The following is a 24,566-nucleotide window of genomic DNA, read 5'->3' as shown; positions in this document are numbered from 1 at the left end:
TAACTGATTCCTGGGATGAAGTGGTTATCTTATGAGGAAAGGTTGGGCCTATATCCATTGGAGTTTAGAAGAATGAGAGGTGATCTTATTGAAACATCCAAGATCCTGAGGGGATTTGACAGGGTGGATGCTGAAAGGATGTTTCCCCTTGTGGGAGAGACTGGAACTAGGGAACACAGTTTAAAATTAAGGGGTCGCCCATTTAAGTCGGAGATGAGAAGTTTTTTCTCAGAGGGTTGTTAATCTGTGGAATTCTCTTCCCCAGACAGCATTGGAGGCAGGGTCATTGAATATTTTTAAGTTAGATAGATTCTTGATTGACAGGGGAGTCAAAGATTATAACAGGTAGACAGGAAAGTGAAGTTGAGGCTGCAATCAGATCAGCCATGATCTTATCAAATGGCTGTGCAGGCTCGAGGGGCCGAATGGCCTACTCCTGCTCCGAATTCCTATGTTCTCCAACCCTATAACTCCCCTGTAAGACTTTACTCTGATGACTATGCTTCTCTGTCTTTGCCTCACCATTGTTGTAATGGACTTCAGCCACCTTGGTTCTGTTCGCTGGAAGCCCCTTCCTAACCTTACTTGGATATGCATTTGAGTTGCTGTAAACCACAAGGCTTTGGACCAACAACTGGAAAATGGGATTAGGCTGGGTCGCTCTTTTTTGGCCAGCACAGACACAATCGACCTCCTTCTGTGCTGTAAATTTCTATCGTTCTAAACCTCTCCAATTTTCTTTTCACTTTTAAAAATTCTCAAAATCGATCCCTTCAATCGCTGTGATGCTTTGGATCAGCTTTGTGGTCCTTCTCGCAACTGTCAAAGGGCTTGAGTTTTTTCCAGTTTCAGATCCAGAATTGTACTCTGTCCACGATCAGAGTTCTGTACCATTTAAGCATAGCTTTCTGTACCTCTCCCTAGTTTCAAAGATTTATCAAAATCTACTTCTTCAACCCTCATTCTTCATTAATCCTGCTCAGTGTTCATTCTCCAGCTGGTGTGAAGCACTTGGATGTTCTGCTACATTACAGGTGCCACACCAGTTGTTGTTAGCCAGTGCAGCAGTTTGAAAAATTCAACATCACAGGTGACTGAAGAGTTGATCACTGAAGAGCTGATCAGTCAGCTCTGATGTTCTGTTCTTGCACATTGCTTATGTTTAGAGAACTTTTTATACTTCTGTGGCACCACAGTGGATTGACCAGTTGTTCAGCAGCAAGAATGTTGTGTGGAAACTCTGTCACTGAAATATAAATCACATTCTCTAAGCAAAAACAATGTATGAGGTAATTAGGCGACTGATGTGTTCTCAACTCTGGGTAAAATGTAGCACAGCCAGTCACTAACTACAGGGCTGAAGCAAGAAAGTGGTTTGCCCCCCAGCTGCTGGATGTCAAAGGGCATCTGAATAGGACTCACAGGTAAACAACACTGTATGATAACTGCAGAAAAGTTCCTTTTGCTATTTTAAATAGGCTGTTGGTGGGGCTATGGAGCACTGCTCAGGTGCTTGCGTCACATAATGGGACTTGAGGCAAGTAGTGAGCCTAGTGAACAGATTCCAAGTGCCTCAGGCAGCTTCTGGATCATGGTACAATGTGTAGCATGCCTCAGTTCCCACAGTGCAGAGAGCCAATGCACAAAGGCATTATAGGGTGCTGTAAATTGCATTATCAGCCTAGATGGGAAATTTCACAATGTTAGATCACTTTGTACATATTAGACTACTGACCAAATGAATCTACAATTGAAAGAATAATAGAGGCAAAATATTAAACAGCATAACTGGAAGCAGATCTTGAGAAATTAATGGCCCAAAGTTTGATGTAACAGGGCATCTAATGGGTCTGCCTCAGCTCATCTGTTGCTGAAACCCTCATCCATGACTTTGTTACCTCTGGACTTGACTATTCCAACACAGTCCTGGTTGGCCTCCTACCTTGTACCCTCCATAAACATGAGCTCATCCAAAATTCTGCTGCCTGTACCCTAACATGCACCAAGCCCCGCACTCCTGTGCTCGCTGACCTTGACTGACACCTGGTCTGGCAATGCCTTAATTTTAAAATTCTCAACTCGTTTTCAAATCCCTTCCTGCCTTGCCCCTCCCTATCTCTGTAACCTCCTCTAACCCTACAATTCTCTGAGATCCCTACACTGCTCCAATTCTAGCCTCTTTCTCAACTCCTATTTTAATCTCTCCATCACTGGTGGCCGTGCCTTCAGCTGCTTAGACCCTAAGCTCTGGAATTCCCTCCCTAAACCACGCTACCTCTCTCCCCATTTAAGACGGTCCTTAGAAGCTACCTGTTCACCAGTCCTAATAGCTCCTTAGTTGGATTAGTGCTTGATAACGCTTTTGTTAAGAGCCTTGGGACATTATACCAGGTTAAAGACGTAATATAAGCCCAAGTTATTTTTGCTGCTGTTAACCAGACTTACCCTTGCATGTTTAGGTTTTAAACTTTTGGTGTGGGTGTGGCAAGTTGCTGAAAGTGTGAGCTGACAATGTCGCTGATGTTGAGGGAAACAGGGCAAGCAACTGTGTATCTCCTTAACCAACCAGATTGAAGAATTGAGAAATAAACAGCACATGGACTGAGGGATGTGTAAATTAGAAAGGGTGAATTCAATGTCAAAGAGGTATAAAGAGATAGGGAAGAAAGATTTGAGAGGGAAAAAAACAAAGGAAAAGTTAAAAATATATAGATTTACATTTTTAAAAATCTCCAACGATTATTGGATGGACACTTGAGGGAAATAAACTTGCAGGGCTCTGTAAATAGAGCAGGGGAATGGGACTAACTGGATTGCTCTAGAGTTGGCAGAGACTCGATGGGCCAAATGGCATCCTTCTGTGTTGTAATGACACAATTACTCTATAATATATGCAGGAATAAGACTCTACACCTGTAAAAACTTCTATAGGTACTAAGACAAATGTGGGTCCATTACAGGCAGAGTCAGGAGAATTTATAATGAGGAATAGAGAAATGGCAGAGAAGCCAAATGATTACTTTGTGTCAGTCTACACTGAGGAAAATACAAGAAATCTGAGTTCCAAGGGACAAGAGACAATGAGGAATTGAAGGAAATTAGTATTAATAAAGAAGGTTGTATTGGAGAAATTAATGGGTTGATAAGTTCCCAGAACCTGATATTCTACTTCCCAGAGTGTTGACAGAGGTAGCTATGGAGATAGCGGAAGCATTGGTGATCATCTTCCAAAATTCTATAGATTCTGGACCGGTTCCTGCAGATTGGAAGGTAGCAAATGTCACCCCACTATTTAGGGGAGGGAGAGAGAAAAAAGGGAACTACAGACCTGTTAGCCTTACATCAGTAGTAGGGAAAATGCTAGAATCTATTCTAAAGGATGTGATAAATGGGAACTCATGTTTGACGAACCTGTTGGGAGTTTTTTTGAGGATGTTACTAACAAAATTGATAAAGGGGAGTTGGTGGACATGGTATACTTCGGTTTTCAGAAGGCTTTTGAAAAAGTTCCCCACAGGAGGTTGGTTAGCAAAATGAAAGCACATGGGATAGAAGGTAATAATACAGGCTCGGATTAAGGATTGGTTAACAGGCAAAAAACAGAGTGGGAATAAACGGGTCATTCTCGCGTTGGCAGGCTGTGACTAGTGGGGTACCGCAAAGATCAGTACTTGGGGCCCAGCTGTTCACAATATATCAATGATTTGGATGTGGGGACCAAATGTAATATTTCCAAGTTTGCAGATGACACAAAATTAGGTGGGAATGTGTGTTGTGAGGAAGATGCAAAGCGGCTTCAAGGGGATTTGGGCAGACTTACTGAGTGGGCAACAACGTGGCAGATAGAATATAATGTGGAAAAATGTGAGGGTATCCATTTTGGTAGGAGGAATAGATGTGCAGAGTATTTCTTAAATGGTAAGAGAATATTAAGTGTAGATGTAAAAAGATGTAGATGGGTGTCCTAGTCAATAAATCACTGAAAGCGAACATGCAGGTGCAGCAAGCAATTAAGAAGGTTAATGGTATGTTAGCCTTTATTGCAAGAGGATTTGAGTACAGGAGTAGTGAAGTCTTGCTTCAATTGTATCGAACCTTGGTAAGACCATACTTGGAGTATTGTGTGAAGTTTTGGTCCCCTTACCGTAGGAAGGATATTATTGCCATTGAGGGAGTGCAATGAAGGTTCACCAGACCTGTTCCTGGGATGGTGGGACTGTCCTACGAAGAGAGATTGGGGAAACTGGGCCTGTCTTCTCTAGAGTTTCGAAGAATGAGAGGTGATCTCATAGAAACCTACAAAATACTTAAAGGGATAGACAGGGGAGATGCAGCTAAGATGTTTCCCCTAGTTGGGGAGTCTAGAACCAGGGGACACAATTTCAAAATAAGGGGGAAGCCATTTAGAATCATAGAAAGTTTAAGGCAGAGTTTCGGACAGAGATGAAGAGAAATTTCTTTAATATTGCTGAAAATAGACACTGTTGTCTTGCATTCATCAGGGCAATCCACAAGAATACCAATGTAAGGGAAAACACCTTTATACTGTATGAGAAGAGACTGCTGATTGGTTGGCAAGTGAACTCTGATTGGTAGAGGCGTTGCCATGGAGAATGCAGCAGTTTATTGTAACTGACAGTTAACCAGGCAGCTTGACTCGGATTGGTCAAGGCATTGCCTGAAGGAATGAACCAGTGAATGGCTGTCACCTATTTTATTTTCAGCTTGATGCTGAAATAGGGCGAATCAAAGACATCCTGATCAGATCATTTCACACTGTATATCGCATAAATTTATAAACGGGCCTAAGGCCATCATTTTCGGCCCTGAAAAGTGCCCAGTTTACCTCAAATTACCCTGGAAGGGTAATGTATCCCAAAAATTTGAGCAACAGGTGAAGCCAGCTGTTTAACGCTCCTACTATAATTTCCTTGGAGCAGAGAAGGCTGAGGGGTGACCTGACTGAGGTATACAAAATTATGAGGGTTATAGATAGGGTAGATAGGAAGAAACTTTTTCCCTTAGCGGAGGGGTCAATAACCAGGGGGCATAGATTGAGGGCAAGGGGCAGGAGGTTTAGAGGGGAGTTGAGGAAAAAAATTTTCACCCAGAGGGTGGTTGGAATCTGGAATGCACTGTCTGAATGGGTGGTAGAGGTAAGAACACTCACAACATTTAAGAAGCATTTAGATGAGCACTTGAAACACCATAGCATGCAGGGCTACGGGCCAAGTGCTGAAAAATGGGATTAGTTAGGACGGGTGCTTGATGGTCGGTGCAGTCACATTGGGCCGAAGGGCCTGTTTCTGTGCTATAAAACTCGATGACTCTATAGTCTGTGAGAAATGGACAGGGCTGCTTTTTCACAAATCTTTGCAGGGCAAGAAGCTTGATTAAAATGTTATTGCATTATTTAGCAAACTAATATGTAGTATCTGATTATGGTCATGTGTTCAGATAGTTCAGTGGTGATTCCAAAAGTCTCAACAATGTATTACAAGTATTAGTAGCCATCTGCTAAGCTGTAAAAATTAACATTTGTATGAGTTCCTCCAAGGAATTACTTGAACTGAAAAGAGTAAAATCTCTTGAACAACAGTAAATTTCCAAGTGGGAAACAGCCATGGCCTAGAGTCTGAAAGCAAGTTTCAGATGCGTTGAACTCCATGGACAACATCCCATCCTCAAGGAAGCTTTTGCCAAGGAATCAAAGGATCATTTGATTCAGCCAAAGGAATTGTTCCATTCCAGGAAACTGTAAGAAGAATTCAAAACACCTTCCACTTTACAAATGGAAAGCCTAACGTTTGTCAAGCTAAAATTGGACCAGATTTTGCTCTCAAAAAAAAAAATGGTGAGGCTAATGGCGCTCACTGTGAGTTATGTGCAAATGGTACAGAAACTTCAGGTGTGAAGTAGATGGTTAAATGCCAATATCCAAAATTTTCCGTTTCAGTTGTGTTAGCTTTGCAAAAATGGTATCTCACACTCTGCCTCACCATTGAAATGCATTGAATGCTGGGATATTGCTGTAGATACAAATTAAATTTGCCACAGAAAGTTGCCTTGTCATTTCAAATCTTAAGTACCCTTTTTACGACATGATGTGTTAATTATTGATAATTAACCTCCGTCACTGAAAATTAACAACTACGTAGGAGCAAGAGTAGGCCATTCAGCCCATCGAGCCTGCTTGCCATTAATACGATCATGGCTGATCATCCACTTCAATGCCTTTTTCCCACACTATCCCCATATCCCTTTATGTCATTGGTATTTAGAAATCTGTCAATCTCTAAACTTACCAGGCAGCTTGACTCTGATTGGTCAAGGCATTGCCCAATGAAGGAATGAACCAGTGAATGGCTGTCACATATTTTGTTTAATTGGAACAGGCGCAATGTTGGTACATGTTCTTTCTGTCTGCAAAGAACAGGGCTCTGTGCATTGATATATGTTACTTCCAGTACGCGCAAATGCGCCACACTGCGAGCCCGACTGGCAATCTTAAATTGGTTGTCAGCGTAATTCTTAGCACGTTGAAGATTATTTCGCAAATGTTGTCCAACATCTAATGTGGGCACTGTGTTTTGAGTTTTTGCAAGCACGAGCTGGTTGGGTACGGCCTGTACCTTGCACGTTGTGCACAGCGGAAGGGGCATGCTGTTTGATACCATCCGCCAGTCTTTGGGACGTATGGCCAATATACCTGGCATCACACTGGCATTGAAATTCATATATCACATTACTCATGCGATAGGCAGGATGTCTTTTTGCTTTGACGGCAGCACCCTGTTAGTGGCGAACACCATACCTGTTGCTACTGTATAGTCATAAGAGTCATAAGAGTCATAGAGTTTTACAGCACAGAAACAGGCCCTTCGGCCCAACGTGCCTGCGCTTACTTAAGGTTGAGGAAGCAAGGATCAGACAGGGCTCTAGAGGGTTACAAGGTAGCCAGGAAGGAACTGAAGAATGGACTTAGGAGAGCTAGAAGGGGACATGAAAAAGTCTTGGTGGGTAGGATTAAGGAAAATCCCAAGGCGTTCTATACTTATGTGAGGAACAAGAGGATGGCCAGAGTGAGGGTAGGGCCAATCAGGGATAGTGGAGGGAACTTGTGCCTGGAGTCGGAGGAGGTAGGGGAGGTCCTAAATGAATACTTTGCTTCAGTATTCACTAGAGAGGGGGACCTGGTTGTTTGTGAGGACAGCGTGGAACGGGCTGATATGCTCGAACAGGTTGAGGTTAAGAGGGAGGATGTGCTGGAAACTTTGAATGTTATGAGGACAGATAAGTCCCCGGGGGCAGACGGGATATACCCAAGGATATTACGGGAAGTGAAGGAAGAGATTGCTGCGCCTTTGGCGATGATCTTTGCATCTTCACTGTCCACTGGAGTAGTACCGGATGATTGGAGGGTGGCAAATGTTGTTCCCCTGTTCAAGAAAGGGAATAGGGATAACCCTGGGAATTATAGACTAGTCAGTCTTACGTCGGTAGTGGGCAAATTATTGGAGAGGATTCTGAGAGACAGGATTCATGATTATTTGGAAAAGCATGGTTTGATTGGAGACAGTCAGCATGGCTTTGTGAGGGGTAGGTCATGCCTCACAAGCCTTATTGAATTCTTTGAAGATGTGACAAAACACATTGATGAAGGAAGAGCAGTGGATGTGGTGTATATGGATTTTAGCAAGGCGTTTGATAAGGTTCCCCATGGTAGGCTCATTCAGAAAGTAAGGAGGCATGGGATTCAGGGAAAGTTGACTGTCTGGATACAAAATTGGCAGGCCCATAGAAGTCAGAGGGTGGTAGTAGATGGAAAGTATTCAGCATGGAGCTTGGTGACCAGTGGTGTTCCACAAGGATCTGTTCTGGGACCTCTGCTCTTTGTGATTTTTATAAATGACTTGGATGAGGAAGTGGAAGGCTGGGTTAGCAAGTTTGCCGATGACACGAAGGTTGCTGGAGTTGTGGATAGTGTGGAAGGCTGTTGTAGGTTGCAACGGGACATTAACAGGATGCAGAGCTGGGCTGAGAAGTGGCAGATGGTGTTCAACCTGGAAAAGTGTGAAGTGATTCATTTTGGAAGGTCGAATTTGAATGCGGAATACAGGCTCAAAGACAGGATTCTTGGTAGTGTGGAGGAAGAGAGGGATCTTGGGGTCCATGTCCATAGATCGCTCAAAGTTGCCACCCAAGTTGATAGGGTTGTTAAGAAGGCGTATGGTGTGTTGGCTTTCATTAACAGGGGGATTGAGTTTAAGAGCCGCGAGGTTATGCTGCAGCTCTATAAGGCCCTGGTTCGACCACACTTGGAATATTGTGTTCAGTTCTGGTCGCCTCATTATAGGAAGGATGTGGAAGCTTTAGAGAGGGTGCAGAGGAGATTTACCAGGATGCTGTCTGGACTGGAGGGCATGTCCTACGAAGAAAGAGAGGTGACTTGATAGAGGGGTACAAGATGATGAGAGGCATAGATAGAGTGGATAGTCAGAGACTTTTTCCCAGGGTGAAAAGGGCTATCACCAGGGGGCATAATTTTAAGGTGATTGGAGGAAGGTTTCGGAGAGATATCAGAGGTAGGTTCTTTACACAGAGAGTGGTGGGTGTGTGGAATGCGCTGCCAGCGGTGGTAGTAGAAGCAGATACATTAGGGGCATTTAAGCGACTCTTGGATAGGTACATGGATGATAGTAGAATGAAGGGTAGGTAGTTAGTTTGATCTTAGAGTAGGTTAAAGGTTCGGCACAACATCGTGGGCCGAAGGGCCTGTACTGTACTGTTCTATGTTCTAACTAATCCCATTTTTCAGCACTTGGCCCGTAGCCCTGCATGCTATGGCGTTTCAAGTGTTCATCTAAATACTTCTTAAATGTTGTGATGATTCCTGCCTCTACCACTCCTTCAGACAGTGCATTCCAGATTCCAACCACCCTCTGGGCGAAAATTGTTTTCCTCAACTCCCCTCTAAACCTCCTGCCCCTTACCTTAAATCTATGCCCCCTGGTTATTGACCCCTCCACTAAGGGAAAAAGTTTCTTCCTATCTACCCTATCTATAACCCTCATAATTTTGTATACCTCAATCAGGTCCCCCCTCAGCCTTCTTTGCTCCAAGGAAAACAACCCTAGCCTATCTAGTCTCTCTTCATAACTGAAATGCTCCAGCCCAGGCAACATCCTGGTGAATCTCCTCTGCACCCTCTCCAGTGCAATCATATCCTTCCTATAGTGTGGTGACCAGAACTGTACACAGTTCTCCAGCTGTGGCCTAACTAGCATTTTATACAGCTCCATCATAACCTCCCTGCTCTTATATTCTATGCCTCGGCTAATAAAGTCAAGTATCCCATATGCCTTTCTAACCACTTTATCTACCTGTGCTGTTGCCTTCAGTGATCTATGGACAAGCACCCCAAGGTCCCTCTGACCCTCTGTACTTCCTAGGGTCCAACCAACCATTGTATATTCCATTGCCTTGTTAGTCCTCCCAAAGTGCATCACCTCACACTTCTCAGGATTAAACTCCATCTGCCACATCTTACCAGCCCATCTATATTGTCCTGTAATCGAAGGCTTTCCTCCACACTATTTATGGAACCACCAATTTTTGTCATCTGCGAACTTAGTGAAGGAATAGCCTCATTTTAAATTTTATTACTCTTGTTACTTAAAATACACAGGCCTGTTAAGACCAGCATTCCACTGTTGTCATAGTGAACTCTTGTTCGAATCCCGTATTTTTAAAAATTCTTTCATTGGATGTGGGCATCGCTGGCAAGGCCAGCATTTGTTGCCCATCCCTAATTGCCCTTGACAACAGAATGACTTGCATTTTCAGAAGGTAGTTAAGAGTTAACCACACTGCTGTGGGTCTGGAGTCACATGTAGGCCAGACCAGGTAAGGTCAGCAAATTTCCTTAACTAAAGGATTTTAGTGAACCAGATGGGTTTTTATGAGAATCGATGATAGCTTTGTGGCACCGTTACTGATGGTAGCTTTTTAAATTCCAATTTTTAAAAATAAATTAATTGAATTTAAATTCCACCAGCTGCCATGGTGGGACTTGAATCCATTGCCCTAAGACATTAGCCTGGGCCTCTGGATTATTTGTCCAGTGACATTACCGCTACGCCACCATCTCCCTGTATACAGGCTAGATCTCACCTGGCTTGGAGGTCACATAAGGGAATTTAGCCAACATCTGAAGGGCTCAACGCCAGGTGAGACATGACAGTCTCCTTGCAAGCTTGGCGTGGGGTAGGGGGGGGGGGGGCGGGGGGAGGTGGGGCTCCCATTCTGGTGACAATTCATGGCCCATGGAGGGCCGCCCAGCAGCAAAGGCTTTCTCCCATGATAAAACCTCCCCGCCCTCACCAACCCCACCTCATCCCCTCGTCACAGCCTGCCCGACTGGCCCTGGCGACCCCGACCCAACTTACCTTGGTCTGGGGGTCTCTTCCATGTTTGCTGCTCTGGGCCTCATGTAGTACCAGCAGTGGCCACCGCTCCCAGTGGCGCCCGCTCCCAGTGGCGCTGCTGGTACTGATGAGCTGCCAGCCCTCTGATTGGCTGGCAGCTCTAGGGGTGGGATTTTATCACCAACAGGGACGGTGTCCCCGATGGCAGGCGGTTAATTGCCTGCCCGCCATTGAATTTGGCTGGGGGTCCGATTAAGGGCTGAGGCGGGGTCTCCCCACCTTGCCTTTCGGCTGGGACCCCCCATCGTTGATGTAAAATTAATCCCAGGAAGTCTGCAATTTCACCTTGCCAAGAGAAGTGCAGAGCAGTGGTCCGACAATTACCCAGAAGAAGGGAGGGTAAGTCGGACAGAAAACTAACCAGCAGGCTGCTTTCCCACATCTCTCCGTAGCCTGTCTCAGAACGAAAATGGTGGAGCACACAGACAGCATGTGGTTTACTAAAGATCAATGAGTGAACAGATTACAATGAGGCCTGTTCCTTTATATTCCCAATAAAATTATTCGGATGTCAACAATTACCAAAGTAACTCCATCTATTGCGTATCTTTAACTTTTATTCAACGCTTGAAATAAGTAATAAAATTAAAATCACACAAATTTCTTTTCCACACAATGACAAATCCAGCATTGATACAATGTAATTACACAAGTTTCTAAAACCCAATTCATGTTGTTACATCTCCTTATGGTGACAATAAAATCGCCTGTTGTGCAGACTGTGATGAGAATGAATTCCAGAATTTGCCCAGATTTTTGCAGGCCAGTCTTCCCAATTTTCCTGAAGTCCTAAAAATTACAGTGAAAAAATATTGCTGCAGTGTGGGAGGAATTCCATAAAAAGTGAGAGGAAGAAGGGGAAAGAGACTGCCAGTATGGTTAGCCCTTCTGCACCATTCAGGACAATGTAGTATGTTCCTGCACTTCCTTACCTTTGCCAAAGAGGGGAGAAAATTTAATCCAGCAACATGCCAGGAAGAGGGCGAGTTACTCTTTAGCACTGCCAAGACTGAAAAACAGAACACACCAGACTGTGAGAAAGTCAATCTTATTTCTCCCATCGTCTGCGATCCTTAATTGCTTTCTCAGTTTTTCATCCTCTCTGGCATACTGCAGTTTATGCCAACTAGCTCAACAGCCTCTTTATAAAACTCACTTCCACTAGCTATAGTTCAAATAACACTTTATGACCACTGTAAAGCTGCAAAATTGATTGAGGTGAGTTAAGAACTGGTAAGTGTTGTAATATGGTCACTTAGCTGATGTGAAGAGTAAAAAACTACTGTACATCAAGCTTCCCAGTCTGAGTAATGAACACTGGGTTTATGCTGCCATGTACAATTGCTTGTAAAGTGTGAAAAAGATATTCAGCTTAGCTTATCTCAAATATTGGTGATAAAAGCTATAGCACATATGACAGAATACATCACCCTGTGTAATGAGGCAGAAGTGTTGGACAAGAAGTTATATCGCACATGATTATCTCAGTTTCAATGTCATATATTTTAGGGACATCACTGGTGAGAAAAGAATCAACTGAGAAAAAGCAGTGACATTTTTACCCAATGTCCACTTCTTTATAGGGGTGTCAAGATAGTGATCAGAAGCAGGAATCTGAGTAACATTCCCCCCCAACCCAATCTAGTCTAAGGGCTGATGAGGTTAAGTGTAGCACATGACAAAGATCAGCTAACTCAGCACAATTAAAACTGCTGTCACTTGCCCTGTCATGACTTTGTACTACTCCTTGCTGTGTCTTTATCCACCATGGCAGGGAGTTAATTACTGTAACTATATTTCCTTAGCTAATATAGAATAAATAGAATGCATGGAGAGATATGGGGTCTCTTTCACATCCAGCCTGCGACATTAATCATACCGCACTTTGGAGTTATCAGGATGCACAGAATTCCAGCCTAAATACTGCTTATGAAAGCACTGAATTACCAGAGTAGTGTCTGGTCAGGACAGGCCCAGTGTCTCCTGATTCTCCCAAAGCCACGCCCAGTATTTGTTGAGTTTGTGATCTTGAGGCTGTACCTGGGGAAACAAAAAAGAAACACCAATGAGAAGAGAATGCACTCGCATTCTTTCAGAATGCTCCCATTTGTGTGTGTCTGGAGTGTGGTAGGAAGGTAGCTTTATGCCCACAATTCATCACACTGAGTTCTTACTGTCATGCCACTGAGTACTGGTGCAAAGGTGAGATCAGGCACGTTGCCAGAGGGAAGGCTACTCTTTTGTCCACCTCCTAATGGTCAGTTTCAGTGTGGCATTCAGGGAATCCAAGTGCAACTTCGGTTGAGATGCTAAATGATGACTTATAATAGCACCGATCTCCGATGGAACTGTTAGTGGTTGGTTTGGAATCAGGAGCACGTTGGAATGTTTAGGGGTCCACCTAGGCTGCCCCTTTAAGAACACTACTCAGGTACTCTCTGAAGGGAAGTACTCTATGTAGATAGTGAGGCCAATTCAAATTTAATTAATACTGCTATTGGGAGTTTTCCCTAGAGTGGCAGCTGCTTGGCTGTTCTTGATGTCTCAAGAAGCACCCCAAGTTACCTCAAGACCAAGAAAACAGGAGGAGATATGGGACTTCTTTCTCATTTTGTACATTAAAACAATATTTTCAGTTGTGATTTGTTGTGGTTTTATACAAGGTGCAACATTTGGAGTGTGATGGATACTCTCAAAACTTTAATATTTATACTAGCTGATGTTTGTGTTAATTTTGGCAAATGTAAAGGGGCTTATGCAAAACACCCAGGGCCAGAAGTAAACCAACAAAAGGGGCTGGCCTAATGGAACGGGGAGATTCACAGTCAATCATAGGTAAATACAAGCAAAGGATTAACAAATGCAAAAATGACAAATCACGTGACATAAAACTGCGCCACATGAAGTGCAAGCACAATGCAAAATGCTTAATATATTATAGATAAATAGAAGTTTAAAAAATGGTGCCAAGTTAAAAAATTAAACACGGAAACAGAATTCTTAAAGCATGGGAACTGCCATTAAGTTCTTCTTGCTTGTGCTGAATTTGTGCTCCTCTCAATCTGATTTTACAATCCCACTTTCTTCCCAAATTAATCCCATTTGCCTGCCATTCTCCATATCTTTTATATTCTTTCACTAATTTTTCTTTTTCAATACTGTCATCAATGTAGCAATCACCACTTGGGACAATCATTCCACATTGCTGTAATTGTTTGCATCAAAACTTTGTTCTAATTTCCCTCTTTATGTATCTCGTCCTTCCCTTGAAATTATCCTTGTATTTATCCTTGTACTTATCAACTACTGATTGTAAACTGTTTGTTTACCTTGTCTTTCCTTTTATCATTTTGAAAATCTAACAAATCCCCCTTTCAATCTTCTCCATTTGAGGAAAATATAGCCATATGTCCTCTAGCTTCATATTGTAAACTCTTCATCCATACAGTTGCCCTGGTAAATATGACTGTCTCCTATAGGTATTCCTCCTATAGCAAGAAGCTTAAAAGGTGAACAGTATTCTAGAAGTGGCTGAGCATTATCTTGTCCATCATAACCTCGACATTGGTTTGCATTTCATTTCTTGCTATAAACCCCAAAATTACATTTGCCTTTTTATCTAAAAATGCTTTTTGAAAGTCCACCCAGTTTTAAGGCGCTATGAATCTACATAAGAACATAAGAACTAGGAGCAGGAGTAGGCAATTCAACCCCTCGAGCTTGCTCTGCCATTCAATATGATAATGGCTGATCTCATCTCAGCCTCAACTCCACTTTCCTGCCCGTTCTCCGTAACCCTGCAACCCATTATTAATTAAAAATCTGTCTATCTCCTCCTTAAATTTACTCAATGTCCTGGCATCCGCCGCACTCTGGGGTAGTGAATTCCACAGACTCACGACCCTTTGAGAGAAGTAATTTCTCCTCATCTATTTTAAATCTGCTACCCCTTATCCTAAAACTATGACCTCTTGTTCTTGATTTCCCCACCAGAGGAAACATCCTCTCTACGTCTACTTTGTCAATCCTCTTAATGATCTTATATATCTCAATTAGATCTCCCCTCATTCTTCTAAACTCTAGAGAGTAAAGGCCTAAACTGCTCAATCTCTCTTCATAAGACAAACCCCTCATATCTGAAATCAATCCAGTGAACCTCCTCTGAACTGCCTCCAATGCAACTACATCCTTCCTCAAGTAAGGGGACCAAAACTGTATGCAATACTCCAGGTGCAGTCTCACTAATGCTTTGTACAGTTGCAGCAATACTTCCCTACTTTTACACTCTATTCTTTTAGCAATAAATGCCAAAATTCCATTTGCCTTTCTCATCACCTGCTACACCTGCATACTAGTTTTCTGCAATTCATGCATGCGGACACCCAGATCCCTCTGCACCGAAGCACTCTGGAGTTTCTCTCGATTTGCCTTTCTATTTTTCTGACCAAAATGGATAACCTCACACTTATCCACGTTAAACACCATCTGCCAAATTTTGGCCCATTCACCTAATCTATCCATATACATTTGTAAATTTCTTATTTCTTTATTGCAACTTACTGTCCTACTTATTTTAGTGTCATCTGCAAATTTGGCTATAGTACCTTCTATCCCTGCATCCAAGTCATTAATATGGATTGTAAATAGTTGGGGTCCGAGGACCAAACCCTGTGGCACCCCACTAGTTACATCTTGCCAACCAGAAAAGGACCCATTTATCCCGATTCTCTGTTTTCTGTTGGTTAGCCAATCCTCTATCCAAGCTAATAAATTGCCCCTAACCCCATGTGATCTTACCTTGTGTATACACTACATCTACAGGATCCCCATTATCCACTTTACTTGTTACATCTTCGAAGAACTCTAGCAAATTAGTCAAACACGATTTACCCTTCATAAAACCATGCTGCCTCTCATGGATTGCATTTTGACTTTCTACTTTCTTAATAATGGATTCTAACAATTTCCCAACGACAGATGTTAAACTAACTGGTCTATAGTTTCCTACTTTCTGCCTGCCTCCCTTTTTGAATAAGGGCATTATATTAGCATTTTTCCAATCAACTGGAACCTTTCCCGCATCCAGTGAATCATGGAATGTTATAACCAATGGATCCACCATCACCGCTGCCACTTCCTTTAAGCCTAGGATGTAGGCCATCCGGCCCTGGGGACTTGTCTGCCTTCAATCCCAATAGTTTGCTCAGTACTTTTTCCCTAGTGATGATGATTGTTCTAAGTTCCTCCCTTTCGATAACCTTTGCATTACCTGTTACTATTAGGATAGTACTAGTGTCCTCCATCGTGAAAACTGAGGCAAAATACTGATTTCGCGTCTCCGTCATTTGTGTTCCCCACTATTAAGTCCCCAGTCACATCCTCCAAGGGACCAACATTCACTTTAGCTACTCTCTTCCCTTTTATATACTTATAGGAGCTTTTACTATCCGTTTTTATATTTTGTGCTAGTTTTCTTTCATAATTTACCTTTGCTTTTTTAATTACTTTTTTCGTAACCCTTTGTTGATCTTTAAAAGTTTCCCAATCTTCCAGCCTGCCACTGGCCTTTGCAATATGGTATGCCTTAGTTATTGTCTTTATGTTCTCCTTAAATTCCATGCTTAGCCATGGATGTATTTCCCCCCCTTACAATCCCTCTCTGGAATATATTTTAGTTGGGAGGAATTGAATATCTCCTTAAACATCTGCCACTGCTCATCAACTGTCCTACCTTTTAGTCTTCCTGCCCAGTCCACTAGGGCCAAATCTGTCCTCATACCTGTGTAATTACCTTTGTTTAACTCCAGAACACTAGTGTGGGACTCTAATTTCTCGCCATCAAACTGGATTTGAAATTCTAGCATGCTATGATCACTCTTCCCTAGAGGATCCTTAACTTTGAGATCATTAATTAATCCCACCTCATTACATGGTACCAAATCTAGAATAGCCTGCTCCCTGGTTAGTTCCACAACATATTGCTCCAAAACAGAATCTTTAATACATTCAATGAACTCCCCCTCGAGGCTACACTTGCCAATTTGATTAATCCAGTCTATATACATATGAAAATCACCCATGATTATTGCCGTACCTTCCTTACAAGCGCCCAGTATTTCCTGGTTTCTACTGTGCCCCACTACGGAACTACTGTTTGGGGACCTATAGATTACTCCCGCCAGGGACTTCTTTCCCTGCTATTTCTTATTTCTACCCAGACTGATTTTACGTTTTGATCTCCAGTGCCTATATCATTTCTCACTATAACACTGATCCCTTCCTTTACTAACAAAGCTACACCACCTCCTTTTCTTTCCTGCCTATCCATCTTTGCCCCCGCTAGATCATTACCTAGGAGCATGTCAACCCCGTCCACAGGCTAACTAGGGACAATCCCTACAGTCACCGTTCCCAAAACTAGGTGGCACTCCAAGTGCACCCGGCATAATGGTACGGGCATACACTGCCCTCCAATATCATTCTGGTATTTGCTGCACTCTCATAGTCAGAGTTATACAGCACAGAAACAGGCCCTTTGGCCCATCACGTCTGTGCCAGCATCAAGCACCTAACTATTCTAATCCCATTTTCCAGCACTTGGCCCATAGCCTTGTATGCTATGGCGTTTCAAGTACTCATCTAAATATTTCTTCAATGTTGTGAGCTTTCCTGCCTCTACCATCCCTTCAGGCAGTGCGTTCCAGATTCCAACCACCCTCTGAGTGAAAAATGTTTTCCTCAAATCCCCTCTAAACCTCCTGCCACTTACCTTAAATCTAGGCCCCCTGGTTATTGACCCCTCCACTAAGGGAAAATGTTTCTTCCTATCTAACCTATCAATGCCCCTCATAATTTTGTATACGTCAATCATGTCCTCCCCTCAGCCTTCTCTGCTTTAAGCCTTTTCAGTCTCTCTTCATTGCTGAAATGCTCCAGCCCAGGCAACATCCTGGTGATTCTCCTCTGCACCCTCTCCAGTGCAATCACATCCTTCCAATAATGTGGTTCCCAGAACTGTACACAGTACTCCAGCTGTGGCCTAACTAGCGTTTTATACAGCTCCATCATAACCTCCCTGCTCTTACATTCTATGCCTCAGCTAATAAAGGCAGGTATCCCATATGCCTTCCTAACCACCTTATCTACCTGTGCTGCTGCCTTCAGTGATCTATGGACAAGTACACCAAGGTCCCTTTGACCTTCTGTCCTTCCTAGGGTCCTATCATCCATTGTATATTCCCTTGCCTTGTTAGTCCTCCCAAAATGCATCACCTCACACTTCTCAGGATTAAATTTCATTTGCCACTGCTCCGCCCATCTTACCAGCCCATCTATATAAGTCCTGTAATCTAAGGCTTTCCTCCTCACTATTTACGACACTGCCAATTTTTGTGTCATCTGCGAACTTACTGATCATATCTCCTATTCTTCTCTTCTTTGGCCTCCTTATCACGAGAGACAATGGATAAGCGCCTGGAGGTGGTCAGTGGTTCGTCTAAATCATTACTGTACGCTACAAACAGTAAGGGTCCCAGCACTGATCCCTGTGTTACACCACTGGTCACAGGCTTCCACTCGCAAAAACAACCCTCAACCATCACCCTCTGCCTCCTGCCACTAAGCCAATTTTGGATCCAATTTGCCAAATTGCCCCGGATCCCATGGGCTCTTACCTTCTTAACCAATCTCACATGCGGGACATTATCAAAAGCCTTACTGAAGTCCATGTAGACTACATCAACTGCTTTTTCCTCATCTACACATCTAGTCACCGCCTCGGAAAATTCAATCAAGTTAGTTAGGCACGATCTCCCCCGACAAAGCCATGCTGACTATCCCTGATTAATCCCTGCCTCTCCAAATGGAGATTAATCCTGTCCCTCAGAATTTTTTCCAATAGTTTCCCTATCACTGATGTTAGACTCACCGGCCTGTAATTATCTGGTTTATCCCTGCTACCCTTCTTGAATAATGGTACCACATTCGCAGTCCTCCAGTCCTCTGGTACCTCTACTGTGGCCAGAGCGGATTTGAAAATTTGTGTCAGAGCCCCTGCTATCTCCTCCCTTACCTCACATAACAGCCTGGGATACCTCTCATCTGGGCCTGGGGATTTATCCACTTTTAAGCCCGCTAAAACAATCAATACTTCCTCCCTTTCAATGCTAATATGTTCAAGTATATCACATACCCCCTCCCTGATCTCTACACCTACATCGTCCTTTTCCATAGTGAACACAGATGAAAAGTAATCATTCAAAACCTCACCTATATCCTCCGGCTCCACATACAGATTGCCACTTTGGTCCATAATGGGCCCTACTCTTTTCCTTGGTTATCCGCTTGCCCTTAAGGATTTTCCTTTATCTTGCCCACCAGTGTTTTTTCATGTCCCCTCTTCGCTTTAATTACTTTTTTTTTTAAGTACCCCCCTATACTTTCTATACTCCTTGAGGGCCTCTGCTGTTTTCAGTGCTCCGAATCTGCCACAAGCCTCCTTTTTTTTTCTGATCCAATCATCTATATCCCTGGACATCCAGGGTTACTGGACTCGTTGGTCCTACCCTTCACCTTAATGGGTACATGTTGGCTCTGAACTCTCACTATTTCCTCTTCGGATGACTACCATTGGTCTGATGTAGACTTTCCTACAAGTTGCTGCTCCTAGCGCATTTTGGCCAGATCCTGTTTTATCATATTGAAATGGGCCTTCCCCCAATTCAGTACTTTTATTTCCGGTCCATCTTTGTCCTTTTCCATAACTCTGCAAGATTTAAGGTAGTTATGGTCACTATCCCCGAAATGCTCCCCCACTGACACTTCTACCACTTGTCCGGCTTCATTCCCTAGGATTAGGTCCAGTACTGCCCCTTCTCTTGTAGGACTTTCTACGTACTGGCTCAAAAAGCTCTCCTGTATGCATTTTAAGAATTCTGCCCCATTTAAGCCTTTTGCGCTAAGACTATCCCAGTTGATATTGGGGAAGTTGAAATTCCCTACTATTATTACCCTATTATTTTTACACCCCACTGAGATTTGCCTACATATCTGCTCCTCTATCTCTCCCTGACTGTTTTGAGGCCAGCCAAGTGATTGCTCCCTTTTTGTTTTTAAGTTCTAACCATCTGGCCTCATTTGAGGAACCTTCTGAGATATCATCCCTCCTTACTGCAGCAATTGACTCCTTGATCAACAGAGCAATGCCACTTCCTCTTTTACACCCTCCCCTGTCACGTCTGAAGATTCTATACCCTGGAATATTGAGCTGCCAGTCCTGCCCTTCCCTCAACCATGTCTCTGTGACAGCATTAATATCATAATCCCATGTGCAAATCAACGCCCTCCATTCATCTGCCTTACGAGTAAGACTCCTTGCATTAAAATAGATGCAATCCAGCCTTGCATTTTTCACTTGTGCCTTAACAGCTCTATATTTGCTCTGACTGACTCAGTTTCTCTTCTATATCTGACACTGCATCACCTCTACTGTACCCCATCCCCCTGCCAAATTAGGTTAAACCACCTCCCCCCCCCCACCCCCTCAACCGCACTAGCAAACCTCCCAGCAAGGATGTTGGTCCCATTCTGGTCCAACTTGTATAGGTCCCACCTTTGCCAGAAACAGACCCAGTGATCCAGGAAACTAAAGCCCTTCCTCCTGCATCATCTCCTCATCCACGCATTCATCTGCTCTATCCTCCAATTCCTTTTCTCGCTACCACGTGACACAGGGACTAATCCAGAGATTACAACCTTTGAGGTCCTGCTTTTTAATTTGCTACATATCTCCTTAAATTCTTGTTGCAGGACCTCATCCCTCTTTCTACCTATGCCGTTGGTGCCAATATGTACCACGACCTCTGACTGTTCACCCTCCCCCTTCAGAATGTCCTGCAGCTGTTCCATGATATCCTTGACCCTAGCACCAGGGAGGCATAATACCATCCTGGAGTCACGTTTGCGGCCACAGAAACGCCTATCTGTACCCCTTACGATAGAATCCCCCATCACTATAGCTCTTCCACTCTTTTTCCTCTCCTCCTGTGCAGCTGAGCCACCCGTGGTGCCACAGACTTGGCTCTTGCTGCATTCACCTGAGAAGCTATCTCCCCCAACAGCATCCAAAGTGGAAAATCTGTTAGAGAGGGGGATGGACCCAGGGGACTCCTGCACTACCTGCCTAGTTCTTCTACTCTGCCTGGCAGTCGCCCATTCCCTTTCTGCCTGAGCAGTCTTTACCAGCGGTGTGACCACCTCCCTGTATGTGCTATCCACATTGATCTCAGCCTCACGAATGCTCCACAGTGTCTCCAGCTGCCGCCCCAGATCCGAAACGCAGATTTCGAGTAGCTGCAGCTGGAGACACTTCCTGCACACGTGTTCGCCCTGAACACTGGAAGTGTCCCTGACTTCCAACATTGCACTCTCTGGGGAAAAGGTCAGGCCTTTTCCCAATAAAATGAATCTAGTGGCCCCTGTGTCCCTGAGGATTACTATGGGCTTGCTTACCCCACTTGAAGGGTATGGGGTTACTCAACCTTCAGACACAAAATCTTGATAACCTTCAAAAATCCTATTAAATTTTCCTGCACCCACAGCAGTGCGTTTTCTGGGCCTTACTACTGCTGCAGTTCAAGCCACAGCTCGTTCTGCTGTGCTTTCCATCAGGGACCCTTCTCCTTCATTGAGCTGGTGTGCACTGATTAACCCTACAGTCTTTCCCTGTAGTTTCTAGCAGTCAGCTCTTAGATGACCTGCCTTATTACAATGGAAACACACAGGTCTCCGGGTCTCACTCCTACTTACAGCACCTTCCTTTTTGGCCAGAGGAGGGCCCCCTGTCTGTCCTGTTTTTCTTTCTGTCCCAGAACTGCCTGGGCTTCTATCACCTTCTCACTCTTTGTCCTTTTCGGATTTGTGGGGGTGACTAGGAAAGGTTTTCCCCTGGGGAACCACTTGTATATTGGAGCAGCCAGAACTGCGGCTTGCATCGCTCTATGTACTTTTTCTTCCTCCACATGGGGAAAAGTTTTTAAATTTCGACGAGAATTACCCCTGAGGTTTTCATAACTGGCTGCACTTTAAGAGCCCTCAACCACTGGTCAAAAGCCAGCTGTTTACTTCTCTCAAACTCCAATTAAGTTTGATCAGCTTGCTTCCTCAGAGTTCGAAACTTCTGGCGGTAGGATTCCGGTACTAACTCATATGCCCCGAAGATAGCATTTTTTGTCAGTTCATAATTTGATGAACTGTCATCTAGCAACAGGGAATAAACCTCATAGGCTTTTCCGGTTAGCTTATTTTGCAACAGAAGAGTCCAACTCTCAGCCGGCCATTTTAATTGCCTTGCATATTTCTCAAAAGATACAAAAAAATGCTTCCACGTCTCCCTCATTGAATTTTGGAATCAGTTAGGAAAATTTTAAAAATTCAGTACACAGCCCCGCACCACTTTTATTTTCCATCCTTTCACTGGGGTTATTCTGTCACCCTCCGAGCTAACTCAAGCCGCCTCAGCTCTCTTTCCTCCCATTCTTTCTGGAAATTTCTTTCTCTCTCTCTCTTCTAATTCAAGTTTCCTCTGTTCCAGTTGTATTTTTGCTAGCAATTCCCTGTCAAACTCTATTTCTAACCCTGTCTTTGATTCTTCAGATTCGAGGGAAAATTGGTTGGCCATTAGTCTCAGGAGTTCGAACTTCCTAGCCTTTGCACGCAAAGTGATCCCACACTGCTCAGCCATATTCCTCAACTCTTCTATAGACAGTGCCTTTAACTTTCCCAATTTACTTCACCCTGGCTTGGGAGCGTATTGACTTTGGCCGCGGACATGTTAGTATTCTAGCACACACAATCACAAGAAAACCTGGACTGAAATCTTTTCCGTTTTTGATCGGAATCAATTTGATTTCCCACTTCTAATTTCTCATTTGTCTGCAGGTCCAATCCTAGAAGAGCGCCCAAATTTCTGTTACAAGCAGATGAGGAAGGGGTCTCAGGCTCGCCTCTCGCCCTTTTCCTGGTTTCGCCTCAACAGGGTTTAACTTTTACAAACAGTGTTTTTAGCTTCCCCTCAGTGAGTAAACAGACAGGTTTTCTCAGGTTCAAACAGGAAAGGTGTGCGCTTATTAACCTCAAAACTCTAACTCAGTTACACACCAAGTCACACACCATCCTGACTTGGAACTATATCGCCGTTCCTTCACTGTCGCCGGGTCAAAATCCTGGAACTCTCTTCCAAACAGCACTGTGGGTATACCTACCCCAAATGGACTGCAGCAGTTCAAGAAGGCAGCTTCTCAAGGGCAATTAGGGATGGGCAATAAATGCTGGCCTGGCCAGCGATGCCCACATCCCATGAATGAATAAAAAAAAACTACTAAAAATACACAAAGCAACCACACTAACATGCATACATGATAAACACACACAAATAGATACAGAGGAGGAGAAAGAATTAAAGGGGGGAAGGTTTGAAGTAGTAGATGGAATTCAGTTACTGGTTTTGGGTTGGATGTAAAGTCTTTGATTGAAGTTAAGTCTTGCAGTTCTCTTTGGGGCCCAAAGCACACTTTCAAACTTGAGGCTTAAGTTACTTCCATGGGTCCCTGTAACTTTGCATGAGAGCAAGAGAGAGAGAGAGAGCAAGCTTCCCTTTGGTCTTCAAAATGCAGTCGATCTAAAACTTTACTGTGATGCATAATTCAATCAATTCCCAGGTTGGCCAGCAGGTTAGTCATGTGACTAGCTCTTTGTTTGAGACAGTATCTTTTGCGAGGTTTGTTGATTCTTCAAAGCTCATTGAACACAGTCTGTGGGGTGGTCTAATGCTGGCTCTTACACAATGTATTTTGATCATCACTATTGACAAAACCCATCTGGCTAATTGAATCAGGGAGCATTTCCATTGTCTTTCTAGGCAACTGTCTCTCAGAATGCAAATGTGCAGCCATCTTTTAAGCCACTGCTCTGTGGTCCTTTTTAAACAACTTATGCTCATGGTTCAGTAACAGTTCAAATCGTGTTCCATATGATGAAATTAATGTTTCCATTTGGCAGGTGTGGTTTCCATCACGTACTCCAGAGCACCAGTCAACTGCTCCCCTACAGGGCACTCCAAGCTGAGAACCCAACTACACAGCAGGGAGGTAGGCTTTCTACACATGTATCATACAGGCTGGGGTGATTGGGGGCAGTGATGAAGGGTGTCACTGAGTCATGGTTGCTGGGGTGGCCATCCTGGCTCACTGGCCTAGGGGTGCTGGAGCCGTTTCCTGCTCCTGCCCCGAACTGGAAAACATTATCAAATTTGCTTCCAATTTCCACCCTTCTCTCAGCTTTACATGGTCCATCTCTGACATTTCCCTTCCCTCCCTCGACTTCTCTGTCTCCATCTCTGGAGATAGGTTGTCTACTAATATCCATTATAAGCCCACCGACTCCCACAGCTACCTCGACTACACCTCTTCACATCCTACCTCCTGTAAGGACTCCATTCCATTCTCTCAGTTTCTCCATCTCTGACGCATCTGCTCTGATGATGCTACCTTCCATGACGGTGCTTCTGATATGACCTTTTTCCTCAACCGAGGATTCCCCCCACTGTTGTTGACAGGGCCCTCAACCGTGTCCGGCCCATTTCCCGCACCTCTGCCCTCAACCCTTCCCCTCCCTCCCAGAACCGTGACAGGGTTCCCCTTCTCCACACTTTCCACCCCATCAGCCTCCATATCCAAAGGATCATCCTCCGCCATTTCCGCCACCTCCAGCGTGATTCCACTACGAAACGCATCTTCCCCTCCCTTCCCCTGTCAGCATTCCAAAGGGATCGTTCCCGCCGCGACACCCTGGTCCACTCCTCCATTACCCCCACCACCTCGTCCCCGACCCATGGCACCTTCCCCTGCAATCGCAGGTGGTGTAATACCTGCCCATTTACCTCCTCTCTCCTCACTATCCCAGGCCCCAAACACTCCTTTTAGGTGAAGCAGCGATTTACTTGTACTTCTTTCAATGTAGTATATGATATTCGCTGCTCACAATGTGGTCTCCTCTACATTGGGGAGACCAAGCGCAGACTGG

General features: G+C 44.0%; 1 protein-coding gene across 5 annotated transcripts in view; it reads right to left on the bottom strand.

Moving 5' to 3' along the window:
* The window catches only part of mbd4 (methyl-CpG binding domain protein 4), a 136,187-nt gene that overhangs the window by 71,354 nt on the left and 40,267 nt on the right, over positions 1 to 24,566 (bottom strand). Inside the window, exons 8-9 of one of the 5 annotated variants that reach the window (XM_068051346.1) lie at positions 12,435 to 12,527; positions 11,255 to 11,276 (exon numbers count right to left, since the gene is read on the bottom strand). The exons of 3 other annotated variants lie outside the window; for them this stretch is intronic. In XM_068051346.1, the coding sequence (XP_067907447.1) occupies positions 12,450 to 12,527 (78 nt within the window). In that variant the 3' untranslated portion in view covers positions 11,255 to 11,276; positions 12,435 to 12,449. Of the gene's footprint in view, positions 1 to 11,185; positions 12,528 to 24,566 lie in introns of those variants that run through there. One more of the 5 variants, XM_068051345.1, reaches the window with a different exon arrangement.

Source organism: Heterodontus francisci, chromosome 19 (assembly GCF_036365525.1).
Source record: "Heterodontus francisci isolate sHetFra1 chromosome 19, sHetFra1.hap1, whole genome shotgun sequence".
Taxonomy (NCBI): domain Eukaryota; kingdom Metazoa; phylum Chordata; class Chondrichthyes; order Heterodontiformes; family Heterodontidae; genus Heterodontus; species Heterodontus francisci.
The sequence above is the reverse complement of the archived record's forward strand: the minus strand, read 5'-3'. Positions and strand labels throughout refer to the sequence as shown.